This window comes from Suricata suricatta, chromosome 12, assembly GCF_006229205.1.
Source record: "Suricata suricatta isolate VVHF042 chromosome 12, meerkat_22Aug2017_6uvM2_HiC, whole genome shotgun sequence".
NCBI lineage: Eukaryota > Metazoa > Chordata > Mammalia > Carnivora > Herpestidae > Suricata > Suricata suricatta.
In genome coordinates this window covers 7933566-7946362 of record NC_043711.1, presented here as the reverse complement: position 1 = coordinate 7946362, position 12797 = coordinate 7933566, and the positions used below count along the sequence as shown (strand labels likewise).

The 12797-nt window shown below is 54.5% G+C and overlaps 1 protein-coding gene across 4 annotated transcripts in view; it reads left to right on the top strand.

Annotated features, from left to right (window-relative positions):
- The first annotated feature begins 612 nt into the window (after nucleotides 1–612).
- Nucleotides 613–12797, top strand: part of KANK2 (KN motif and ankyrin repeat domains 2) — a 27736-nt gene continuing 15551 nt past the window's right edge. For all 4 annotated transcript variants that reach the window (XR_003901296.1, XM_029918386.1, XM_029918385.1 and 1 more), the window contains exons 1-3: nucleotides 613–1437; nucleotides 2378–2492; nucleotides 2938–4155. Coding sequence is in view for 3 of the 4 variants with exons in the window: in XM_029918386.1 (XP_029774246.1) it covers nucleotides 2456–2492; nucleotides 2938–4155 (1255 nt within the window). In the remaining variant the exon portion in view is untranslated. The remainder of the gene's footprint in view (nucleotides 1438–2377; nucleotides 2493–2937; nucleotides 4156–12797) is intronic.

Below are 12797 nucleotides of genomic sequence, written 5' to 3'. Positions count from 1 at the left end.
TCGGGGTTCGAGCGTGGTCCCCACCCCAATCACCCCCAATCCCGGGGCGCGACCTCGCCGTTCTCTACCAGCCGCTGCCTCCAATTCCACCATCTAAGTCTCAACTTTCCGAACTTTGAGTGTCTCGTTCCCCGCGTCTCTGTCCCCTCCGCGTCTTTGACCCCGTCCCCGCTTCTCTTCCCCAGCCCCATCCTCCTCCAGGTGTCCTGCCCCTTTCCCCCATCACTGTCTTCCCTCTGCCCCTCTCCCGCATCTCGATCCTCCTCTCTGCCTCTTTACCCCCACTCTGTCCCGCCTCGCCCTCCTCCGTGGCGGAGCAGAGCCAGGCCCCAGACGGCGGGAAGGCGGCCGGGCGTCCGGCCGGGCTGGGCCTCGGCCTGGCTGCAGGGCCGGTGTGGGGAGCGGCAGCTGTTTGCCATTAGCCGGGGACCCCGCAGGCCCCGCCCCCTCCCTGCACGGGGCGGGGTCACCCCTGCCCCGGGCTTTGGGTCGGAGAGACCCCAGAGACGTCCAGGTTTGGCCTGAAGTGGGGTTTCAGGGAGACTCCGCCGGACTTTCGGTCCCGCCCAGGACCCCGCACCCCCTTACCTCCCCCCCTCCCCTGCTCTCCATCTCTCTCCTATCCTGCTTTTCCTTTCCTATATCCCAGGGGTCCCATAGAGGGTGAGGGGCTTCAGCCACACACACCCTCCTCCACCACACTGCCCACCCCTGTCTTATTGACCTGTGGTCATCCGATCACGTAGAGGGTGGTCCGATGGCTTGGAGACCCTCACACCTCCGCCTGTCTAGGAAGTGGGCAGAGGGATGTGGCTTGGGGGTGAGGGTGGTGTGGCCGGCAGTGGGGAATCTGCCAGGCTTAGGTTCAACTCCAGACCCAGCCACTTCCCCCTCCGGTGACCCTGGGCGGGTCACTGTACATTTCTGTTTGCTCCCCCGACCCCACCCGCGATTCCCTCTTTGCAAAACGGAGCAATCAATAAACTGTGTGCCTGATGGGGACATTTGTGATCAAATGAGCCGCGGGGGTGATGACTACAGTTATTATTAATATTTGCCCCACCGCTTTTCACCTCCAGGGGCCCCCACAGGCTAGTCCAGTCTTGCTTCCTGCCACCAGTCTCTCAGGTGTCCAGAAAAGATTTTTGATCGTCTCCCAGGTGTGTAGGAGGTGAGCCTCTGAGCAGGTGGAAACCCAGCTCTCATACTCGGTGACTGTGTTCCAGGCATTGAAAGACAGAGACGTGGAGAAAGAGGGAGAGAGAAGCGGAGCGAGGCACAGAGAGACAGAACGTGTGGAGAGAGGCAGAGGAGCGTGGAGAGACTAAGCAAGACACTAAGCGAGAGACAGCAGGGTGGAAGACAAGTCCGGCCTGCCCCGGAGCCCCAGCCTCGCCTTCATGCCCGGCCAGTGCCCCCTCTGGCCCATCCTCCCAGGTAGCCACTGCCCTGGCCCCCACAGGCCAGAAAGGGTCCTGCCTGGTGTGGTGGGATGGGCTGGACCCTCTGGAGCAGGGAGGCTGGAGGTCAGACAGCAGAAAGGACTGGCTAAGCTCAGGCTGGGTGCGGGGGACCAGAGGGCCCTGGCTGGCCTCCAGGGCTGAGGGGGAGTTAGTGAGAGGCTCTGATTGTCCCTCCCTTTTGCAGCCTCCAGGCGCCCTCTCTTGCTTCCTCCCCCCGCACCCCCATGACTTCCCTGGCCACCACCCGGCCCTCTATCCCTGCTGCGCCCCTGAGCCGGACGCATCCTGGGGGGACAGGAAGTTCTCGTGTAGCCCGGCAGCGAAACTGTTTATTTTTAGAGAAAATTGTTTCCATAAAGAGGAAAGGCTTTGCTCCTCACTGCCTCCCCCTAACTTTCTCTGCCCCCCTCCCCTGGCTGGCCTGACCCAGCTCTGCTTTGGGGTCCCCTGGCCTCAGCTCCATCTCCCGTGTGCCCCTGTGTCAGTGGGTCCTTGGATCCCTGCAGGCGGACTTTCCTTCACTTAGGAAAGCTGTCCCCCAGCCCCTGGCCATCTCAGCCCCTGTCTGTCCCCGTAGCCAGCTTCTGGCCTGAGCTGAGAGGAGGGGTGCAGGAAGGGTGGGGCCTGCCGGGCTTGGGGCCCCCGGCCCAGGGCCTTGTGGAGGCGGGGCTGTGGGAACAGTTGGAGTCTGTCCAGGGGCTGGACAGATGTGCAGGCGGGCTGTAGGCTTGGTTTCTTTGTTCCAGGCCGCGGGGGCCCCCCACCCCTTTCCATAGCCAAGCCGGCCGGATGTGTTCCTCGGAGAGGGTCCCGGACTTGGGGAGGAGGGGATGTGAGGAGGGGGTGGCCACACACACACCCACCCTCCCCTGCAGACTTCTCTTGACTCCAAGCTCCAATGCCCCTCCTCCCAGGTAAGCCTCAGCCCAAGCTGCAGGTGGTCTGAGTCACAGACTCCAAGTGAGCCTTGAGGAGCTTCTGCAGACCGGAGGATGGCCCAAGTCCTGCACGTGCCAGCTCCATTCCCAGGTCAGGGGTCTCAAGAAGAGAGGGCCCTGCCCTGGGGTCTGGGGGATGATCAGGCCCAACCTTGCAGGAGGGGGTGGGGTGGGGTGGTTGAGAGTAAAACACAGCCCTGCCCCAAGGTTCCCGATAAGGACCATTTGGCTCTACCCTAGAGGGTCTATGGGGAGGGGACAAACTTTAAAGGAAGGGGGCTGGTCTGAGTAGGGAGATGGGTCCCTGTCCTTGCAGGGGGGCAGGAGGGTGGGGGGAGGGGAGGGGGTTGAGGGCATAGGCACAGCCCTGCCCTGCAGTTTCGGAGGGAGTGACAGGGCCTCTCCTGGAGACTGGAGTCAAAGTTAAGCACCCAGTGGGCTCCTGTCCCTAGGGCAAATAAACCGGGAGACATGAGCCTTCACCCTGAGGAGGGGACAGCAGTGTTCAGAGTCCCTGGTCTTTCTTTGCGCCCCAGGGACCCCTGGTCCAGCCTCCCCACCCGCCTTCCCTGCCAGGGAGCCTGACCCGCCATACTCAGTGGAGACGCCCTACGGGTACCGCCTCGACCTGGACTTTCTCAAGTACGTGGATGACATCGAGAAAGGCCACACGCTCCGGCGCGTGGCCGTGCAGCGCCGGCCCCGCCTCAGCTCACTGCCCCGAGGTCCTGGCTCCTGGTGGACGTCCACCGAGTCTCTGTGCTCTAATGCCAGCGGGGACAGCCGCCACTCGGCCTATTCCTACTGCGGCCGTGGCTTCTACCCGCAATACGGTGCTCTAGAGACCCGCACCGGCTTCAACCCTCGAGTTGAGCGCACGCTGCTGGATGCCCGGCGCCGCCTGGAGGACCAGGCAGCAACGCCCGCAGGCCTGGGCTCCCTAACCCCCAGTGCGGCAGGCTCCACAGGCTCACTGGTGGGCGTGGGGCTGCCACCCCCGACGCCTCGGAGCTCAGGACTGTCCACACCGGTGCCTCCCAGCGCCGGGCACCTGGCCCACGTGCGGGAACAGATGGCAGGCGCCCTGCGGAAGCTGCGGCAGCTGGAGGAGCAGGTGAAGCTGATCCCCGTGCTCCAGGTGAAGCTCTCGGTGCTCCAGGAGGAGAAACGGCAGCTCACGGTACAGCTCAAGAGCCAGAAGTTCCTGGGCCATCCCACGGGGGTCCGGGGCCGCAGCGAGCTCTGCCTAGACCTCCCAGAGCCCCTCGAGGATCCCGTGTCGCTTGAGACCAGGAGCGTGGGCACCTGGGTCCGGGAGCGGGACTTGGGGGTGCCTGATGGGGAGGCGGCCCTTGCTGCTAAGGTCACCGTGCTGGAGACCCAGCTCAAGAAAGCGCTCCAGGAGCTGCAGGCAGCTCAGGCCCGGCAGGCTGAGCCCCAGCCCCAGGCCCAGGCCCGGCCACCACCAGACAGCCCAATCCGAGTGGACACCGTCCGCGTGGTAGAGGGGCCTCGGGAGGTGGAGGTGGTGGCCAGCACGGCCGCTGGGGCCCCCGCGCAGCGGGCCCAGAGTCTGGAGCCCTATGGAACAGGGCTGCGGTCCCTGGCAGCATCTGGAGGGGGCGAGAGCCCCGCTGTGTTCTGCAGCCACGAGGTGGTAGAGACTGTGTTCCCAATGTCTGCTGCGTCCCCCGGCAACGTGCACCTGGTGAAGAAGATCAGCATCACGGAGCGAAGCTGCGATGGGACAGCAGGTGAGCCACAGTAGACGGGGAGGGGGTGGCGGAGAGGCCCTCTTTGCTCCTGTGAAGGCCAGCATCCGGCCCCAGCCTTCCATCAGAACAACCACTCTGACTCTCTGAGCCTCTGTCTCTTCATCTGGAGCAAGGGGACCGTCGGGCTGCTCACTCTGTGCTGTAGGAACCGTGCGGAAAAATTGGGTGTCTGTTAAGTGTGGGTTTGCATGTCTAGTACATTGTAAGTGTCTGGACAACAGGAGGTACTGGAGGGAGGGTCCCTAAGGCTATTGGTTTGTAGGGCCAAAAAACCCTCCCCATTTATTCACTAAACGGCAGAAGCAAATTTCAGACCTGTTTAAGCAACGAAAAGGAAATGTATGGTTCATGTCACTTGGTGACAGCTTCAGGCATAGCTGGATCTAGGTACTCGGATATCATCAAGAATCTCTAACTCTTTTCTGTGCATTTTGGGGTCTTCTCTCTCAGCTGAGTGAAGGTGGCCCTGCCACTCCAGGCATCTGTTTTTACATCTCTGCAGAAGGGGAACCTCTCAGCCTGAATGGCGCTAAGAAAAAATCCCAGGGATGCCCCCTCATGGACTGGGGGCCATCATGTGCCAATCACTGTGTCCTTCACGGTCTGGCCCCAGGGCCCCTGGGAGTAGAGGAGCCCCACCCAAGTCCCGTGGCCTCTGAGGGAGCAAAAGGGATGTCCCCTGGAGAAAGTGCTGAGTCCTCATGCCAGGAATGGGGATGTGGGATGTGCAAGATGGCAGCTGCCCCTTTGCCGCCACCCTTAGTCTTCTGGCAGAGCTCTGGGAATGACTCATAATCATGACAGCTGTTCTTTATCAAGCACGAGCCTCATGCCAGGTGCTGTGGTACGGGTCTCACTCGGAACGTGGGCTCTCATGGTCAAGCAGCCTGGATTCAAATTCTACCTCTCAGTGTAGCCCTAGGTGAGGGCCTTCCCCTCTGTGGACTTCAGCTTCCTTATCTGTAAAGTGACGTAACGCCAGTCCCCTACCCCTAGGGACTCTTGCGAATTGATGCACACAGTGAGTGCTCAAACAATGCCTGTCACTGCTTCTGTAGATAACTTTCGGGCCAAATCTGTTTCTAGCCAGGGAAAGTGAGGCTCAGGAAAAAGCTGTACTTGTCTGGTGTCACACAGCCAGGAAGTGGCTGAGCCAGGATCCAAACCAAAGTCAGCCTGAACCTACAGCAGGGACTCAAAGTTGCGGCTCAGGTACCCCAACCCAGTCTTGAGTGTCAGAGCCCCACGGAGGGACCCGAGGGCGCAAACTGGAGGGTGGGGACCCAGCTGTGTTTTCTTGCTTTTCCATGTTGTTCCTGGCCAGCCCTGGACACCACTTCTCTGTTCTGTGTCCATCATAAACGCCCAGCCCTTGGACCCTGGCCCCCAGCCAAGGGCCTTGCCCAGCTCAGCCTTGGGATTTCCGAGAGGCAACCTCCATTCCAGACGTGCCACCTCGGGCAGCCGTGGGGCTTCGTGCCTGCAGGACGCACAGACATAGTGATGTTTCCACTCTGTGCAGGCGGCTGCCCCCGAATGGCCCTCCTTGTGTCTCACGTAACTCCTCGCTGCAGCCAGCGCCATCCCTGCTGTGCTGGGGCAGAACTGGAGTGTACTGGTTCATTACAATGTCTTCTCCGGTTTATTGAACGCTTGCTTTGTGCCAGACTCTTCCAGGCACCTGGTTTGCGGCAGGGAGCCAGACAAACAGAGCCCCGCAATAAGCAAGTGAAGCCCCGTGATAAAAAAGTGAAGAAATACCATTTCAGAGAGCACGTGTCAGAAGCAAATAAAACAGGGGCCTGGGGTAGGCAGCAGTTAGAGGGCGTGGGGAGCTCGGCGCTGGTTCCGATTTCCCTGCGCCCTAGCTCTGTGCCCTTGAGCAAGTTATTTGACCTGTCTGTGCCTCGTTTGCAAATCGGGGGTCCTGACAAGCCAGTGTCCCCAGATCAGCCTGAGGTTTCTATGTGTGGGCTCCTATCAAGTGTTCTGTGTTACCAGGCATGTAGTAGGTGTTCCAGGGTTAGCTGTTGGCCGTTTCAACCAAGATGTGAAAGAGAAGAGTGTTCCCAGCAGGGGCTAGGGTCCGGAGGTGAGGAGGGGCTTGAGGACCTCAAGATACTGAACAAGCTGGAATAGGATGAGGAGGTGGGAAGTCCAGAGGTCCCTGAGCATCAGAGGTGGGTCCTGTAAAGCTTGTGGACGGGGGAGGAGCAATATGAAAAATGCAATTCACGACTTGACAAGTGTTTGGACCACGTGTTTAGGTCTGCCAGCTTGATGGGTAGGTCTGGGAGGACTGCCTGGGGGAGGAGGCGGGGAGGAGCCCAATGTCTCTGCCATCTAGAATTCCCTCACTGGGGAGGAAGAGTGGGGAGGCTGAGAAGCTGCCTTCCCCCTAGTCTGGCAAGAGTGGATGGGGCCAGCAGAGGCCTGGAGACCTCACAAAGGCCCATCCCCCCCACCTTCAGAGAGATCAGAGGGAGAAGGGGCTGGCAGGCATGTGTGGGGTCTCTGAGGCCTTGAAATTTCATTTGCTCTTGTTGGAAACCTATCCCTTTGACAGCAGTTCATATTCTTTGTGGAAAGTTTGGAAAGTACAGAAAAATCTGGAACACTAAACAAAACCCCCGTAAACCCACCACCGCCCAGGCCCGGCTGTTGTCAGCACTTCTGCTTCTTTCCTTCCGAATTTTTTAATGCAGACAATAATGTGTATTTTTGTTTTTAAGTCTGGCAACAGGGAGCTGATGGAATTTGTTGTCTTGCATTATTTTATATTTTATTTTTGAGAGAGAGAGCAGGGGAAAGGCAGAGAGAAGGTAGAGAGAGACAGAATCCCAAGCAGGCTCTGTGCAGAGCCCGACACAGGGCTTGAACCCACAAATCATGAGATCATGACCTGAGCCAAAGTCAGACGCTCAACTGACTGAGCCACCCAGGTGCCCTGCATTATTTTAAGAGTTTTAAGTGTAGCCTTCCTAGGCTTCCAAGGGCGCTTTTTGACACTCTTTATGTTTTAATTCATTTACAGCCCTGGCACACCCATTTTCCCCCACTCCGGTGCCACCCCATTTTACAGATGGGAAAACTGAGGCACAGGCTGGTGGCCCACTCTTCAGGAAGCCAGGGTTTGACTCTGCCCTTGGTTTCTTTGATTTAACATTATGCCAGGGCATTGCTTCCTGTCATTAAAAATTCCTGTGCTGGGGCGCCGGGGTGGCTCAGTCGGTTAAGCATCTGACTTCGGCTCAGGTCGCAGTCTCATGGTTCATGAGTTCAAGCCTCGCATCGGCTCTGTGCCGACAGCTCAGAGCCTGGAGTCTCCTTCGGATTCTGTGTCTCCCTCTCTCTCTGCCCCTCCCCTGCTTGTCCTGTCTCTCTCTCTCTCTCTCTCTCTCTCTCTCTCTCTCTCTCTCTCAAAAACAAAAAAACAAAAGTCCTGGGCCGCAGTATTTATTTAACAGCCACATCAATCTCTACCGTCATTGATGCCACGGAGACATCCTTTGGCGGAAATCCCTTCCGTCTTCTGTTTCCTAAGGAAGGTGTCCAGAAGAGCATGTTTGAGGACCATGATGTCTGTGGCCAAATTGCTTTATTCCCCTGTGGCCTCACTCCCTTTCCACACTGGGTGGGTGAGTGATTTAAATTTTTAAAAATGTCCCGTGGCCTTAAGGAGGCCCAAACTGAGTCAATGTAACTCTTCTGCTTGCAGTGGCGTGCACACCAGCTCTCCTGTGTCACTTGATGTTTTTTCCACCTTCCTCTTCCACCCTCAGTGCTGAGGGTCGATAAATAGTTTAGGCTCTGTGGGCTCGATCTTTGTAGCAATGATTCAATTCTACTTGGTTCATTTCTTTTTAAGCTTTACAAAAAAACGTTGCATATATAATGTATACATTTTGATGAGTTTAGTGCCTCAGTTCGGCCTTTGTAACCATATAAGCACGGACCAGACCGTATAGAAAGGAACAAGCAAGCTGTAGGATATTCAATTTCATGTAATTTTCACATGTCCCGAATAGCATTCTTTGTTTTTCCAACCGTTTAAAAATGCAAAAATCGTGCCCACAGCCTGTAGTTTGCCAACCCCTGCTCTATGCCATTTACACACACACACACACACGCACACGCACACGCACACACACCCCAGCCCATTTAATATCATTCCTTGCAATCCACCTTCCAGAAGCTTATTTAGACATTTCAGTGTCCTTGAAAAATATGCTCAGGGCATGTTGAATTTCCTAAAATGGTATTGTGATTTCAGAAGAAACAATCTCGCTGTTTCTTATTTTTTTTTTCCTCTCTACACTATTTTTGAACTCTCCCTGCTGATGTTTATAACGCTGGCTTGTCACTTGACCGCAGAGCCGTCTGCCCGAGGTGCAGACGACACTTTTCTTTCCCGACACCCCCTCGGTGGACACCTGGGGTTGCCGGAGCACCGGGCATTCACGGCTTCACTCCGAGGCTTGTCCGAGCCCTTCTGGAAACGCTCTGCGCGTCCGCATCCTCACCAGCCGCGCTCGGACCTGCGGTGCCGTTTCCCCACATGCCCGCCAGCGTGGAATCTTGTGTAACTTTGGCCCACCGACGCCGGTGCGGAGTGGTCTTTCCTTGTTTTAATGTGCATTTCCTTGGATTTTGGTGAGGTTGGGCATCACCATACGTGTTTAATATAAGATTCTTCTATGAGTCACTCTTTTGGTAGCCTTTGTCCGCTCTCCCTTGGGCAGTTTTGAGAAGGTCCTGGCATATTCCAGAATAGGGGTTGGCCACCTACAGCCTTTGGGCCAAATCCAGCCCGCTGCCTGTTTTTATAGGCACAAGCTAAGAAAAGTTTTTACGTTGTTTTAATGTTTTATGTTATTTATTTATTTATATTTAATGTTTATTTATTTATTTATTTTGAGAGAGAGAGAGAGAGAGCACGGGCTTGTGCGCCCATATACACAAATGGAGGAGGGGCAGAGAGAGAGAGAATCCCAAGCAGGCTCTGCACTGTCAGGCTCCCCGCTCCAGCCCCCACCCCAGCCCCCACCCCAGGGGCTCAAACTCGTGAACCCAGAGATCATGACCTGAGCCAAAATCAGGAGATGATGCGTAACCGACTGAGCCACCCAGGCGGCCCAGGTTTTTATGTTTTTAAATGATTGAACAGGGGCGCCTGGGTGGCTCAGTCGGTTAAGCGTCCGCCTTCGGCTCAGGTCATGATCTTACAGTTCGTGGGTTTGAGCCCCACACTGGGCTCTGTGCTGCCAGCTAGCTCAGAGCCTGGAGCCTGCTTCGCACTCTGTCTCCCCGTCTCTCTCTCTGACCCTCCCCTGCTCGCACTATCTCTCTCTGTCTCTCGAAAATAAATAAAAAACATTTTTAAAAAAGTAAATGGTTGGGGGCGCCTGGGTGGCTCAGTCGGTTAAGCCTCCGGCTTCGGCTCAGGTCAGATCTCACGTTTGTGGGTTCGAGCCTTGCGTCAGGCTCTGTGCTGACAGCTAGCTCAGAGCCTGGAGCCTGCTTCCGGTTCTGTGTCTCCTCTCTCTCTAACCCTCCCCCTCTCATACTCTGTCTCTCTCTGTATCAAAAATAAATAAAACATTTTAAAAAATTAAAAAAAAAATTTAAATGGTTGAGCAAATCTGAAATGAAGAGTGACATTTTGTGACCTGAGCAAAATTCTATGAAATTCAAATGTATCAGAACACAGCCTCACCCTTTCATTTGCATACTGTCCCCAGCTGCCTTTGCGACCTTAGAACCCACAGAACTGAGACTGTTTCTTGTCTGGTCCCTCAGAGAAAAAGTTTATTGACTCTCCTTCTAGAAGATGACTCCTTGGTCATTGTTGGCATTGTGAATACCTTCCCACAGTATGTATTTTTCTGTCATTTAACTTTGTCTGTGAGGGTTTTGTTTTGTTTTTAATCTGATAGAGGTCTTCATTTCAGATTAAACCCATCATATTTTTCTTTTCTTCTTTTGTTAATTTTTTTTTATTTAAAACACTCTTTTAATGTTTCTTTTTATTTTTGCAAGGGAGAGAGACAGAGTGTAAGCAGGAGAGGGGCAGACACAGAATCTGAAGCATTTTAACATTTATTTATTTTTGAGAAAGACAGAGCATGAGCAGGGGAGGATCAGAGAGAGAGGGAGACACAGAATCCGAAGCAGGCTCCAGGCTCTGAGCTGCCAGCACAGAGCCCGACGCCGGGCTCGAACCCACGAAGCACGAGATCATGACCTGAGCCAAAGTCAGCCGCCCAGCCCACTGAGCCCCCCAGGTGCCCAGGAGACTCTGACGCCCAACTGATCGAGCCCCCAGGCGCCCTTCTTTTGTCAATTTTTAATAGTTTTCACGTTCTGTTGAGATATAATTGACCTGGGGCCTTGTCTCCTTTCAAGGTTTGCGGAGAGTGATTTGCTATTTGTATATACCGTAAAATGGTGACCACAGTGAGTCTAGTTAACATCTGTCAGCTCACAGACTTAAACACTTTTTCTGGTGATGAGAACTTTCAAGATCTACCCCCTTATCAACTTTCAAACATACAACAGAGTAGTCTAGCTACAGTCACCGTGTTGGACATGGCATCCCCAGGATTTTCTTGTCTCCTAACTGAAAACTTGCACCCATTTCCTCACCCCCTGCCTCTGGAAAACACCACTGTTCTCCACGTCTAAGAGTGTGTGTGTGTGTGTGTGTGTGTGTTTTAATGTTTTTGTTTTCTGTTTTTCCCGATTCTGCATGTAAATGGGGAGATCATCTTGTATTTTTCACATGTAGTTTATGCTTTGAGGAATTTTTAAAGGAATCTTTCTCCTTCTGAGGCCCCCGATATTCTGTTTCATTTTCTCCCTGTAGTGACCTTGATCCTTCAGAGTGTACGTGTTAAGGTGTGAGGTAGGCACCCGGCTTGAGTTTTGTGGGGTCGAGTTAGCTGCTTTCTCCCCGCCTCACACCACAGAGACCCCTTCCCGCTCACCAGTGGAGGCCCCTTGACCTCACCCGCAGCTCGGGCCCTGCCTCCTCTGTTCCGTTCCCCCGTTTCCTCCCTCAGCAGGGCCTGCAGGTTGGCCTTTTGGAAAGTATTCCTCTCTCCTCAGCCCGGTTCCCCATCTTCGCCCTCTTTTGTACAGTTGTCTTAGCGAGTCACAGACTTCAGTTCTGCCATGTAAATTGTGGTATCGTTTTGCCCCTTTCCATAGTGGCATAACAATAATAAATATCAGTTTATGGGGCGCCTGGATGGCTCAGTCAGTTAAGCATCTGACTTGAGCTCAGGTCATGATCTCGCGGCTCATGGATTCAAGCCCCATGTTGGACTCCGTGCCGACAGCTCGGAGCCTGGGCCCTGCTTTGGATTCTGTGTCTCCCTCTCTCTCTCTGCCCCTCCCCTGCGTGTGCGCTCTCTCCTTCAAAAATAAATACACATTGGGGCGCCTGGGTGGCTCAGTCGGTTGAGCCTCCAACTTCAGCTCAGGTCATATCTCATGTTCGTGGGTTCAAGCCCCGCGTCAGGCTCTGTGCTGACAGCTAGCTCAGAGCCTGGAGCCTGCTTCCGGTTCTGTGTCTCCTTCTCTCTCTGACCCTCCCCCTCTCATACTCTGTCTCTCTCTGTATCAAAAATAAATAAAATATTTTTTAAAAATTTAAAAAAAATAAATAAATACACATTGTAAATGAATAAATATGGCCAGCTTTAATATTATTATTGCTAGTTTAGAATCGCAGTGTCTGACCTTGAACTCCTCATGTGAGAAGGAGCCAGGCAAGCTTCTGGAAGCAGGGCCTGATTCCCTGGGGGCAAAATGGGCTATGATGCCGCCCTATTTCCTTTCTCCTCCTCCCCCTCCCTCGCTTTAAAAAAAGTTGTGGAAAATGCATTTAACATGAAACTTACCATCTTACCCATTTTTGAGCGTCCAGTTCAGCGGCCTTAGGTACCTTCCCACCGTCGTGCAGAACCCCCCCTCCACTGCCCGCCATCCAGAACTTTTCCACCCTCTGTCCCCTTGAACCACTAACTCCCCGCGCCCTCTCCCTGTGCCTACCCACCCCCATCTACTTCCTGTCTCTGCCAACGTGCCTCCTCTAAGGACTTCACATAAGTGGAATCACACAGTATTTGTACTCTGGGGACTGGTTCATTTCACGAACAGAATGTTGTTTCACCTGATCTTTGGCCCCGCCCAGGTATTTAAATGAGGAGCCCTGAGCTTGGGGCCAACATTGACCTTGTGAACTGGCCCCTATGCCATCTGGCCTTGGAATGTTTTTTGTTTTATATTTGTTTCTTTGTTTGACGTGAGTTTATTGACAAAATTTTTTAAAAGACATCGGGATATTCACATAAAAAAACAGTAATGCTCTTTGGTTCCCCACAGGCGTCCGGCCATGACTCTGGAATCACTGGTCCGGCCACACCCGGGCTGGGGTGCCTGCAGACACATTTGTGGCCCAGAGTGTCTCCTCAGGGCTTCATGTTGTTTGTGCTGACTATTTACTCTCTGTTCTGAACTCCAGCCTTGGGGACTTGAGGAAGTAGTTACTGTCCAAAAAAGTGTTAGCTGTGAAAGGGAATTAGAAGGAATCCGGTCTATAGTGCTCTCGTGACCAG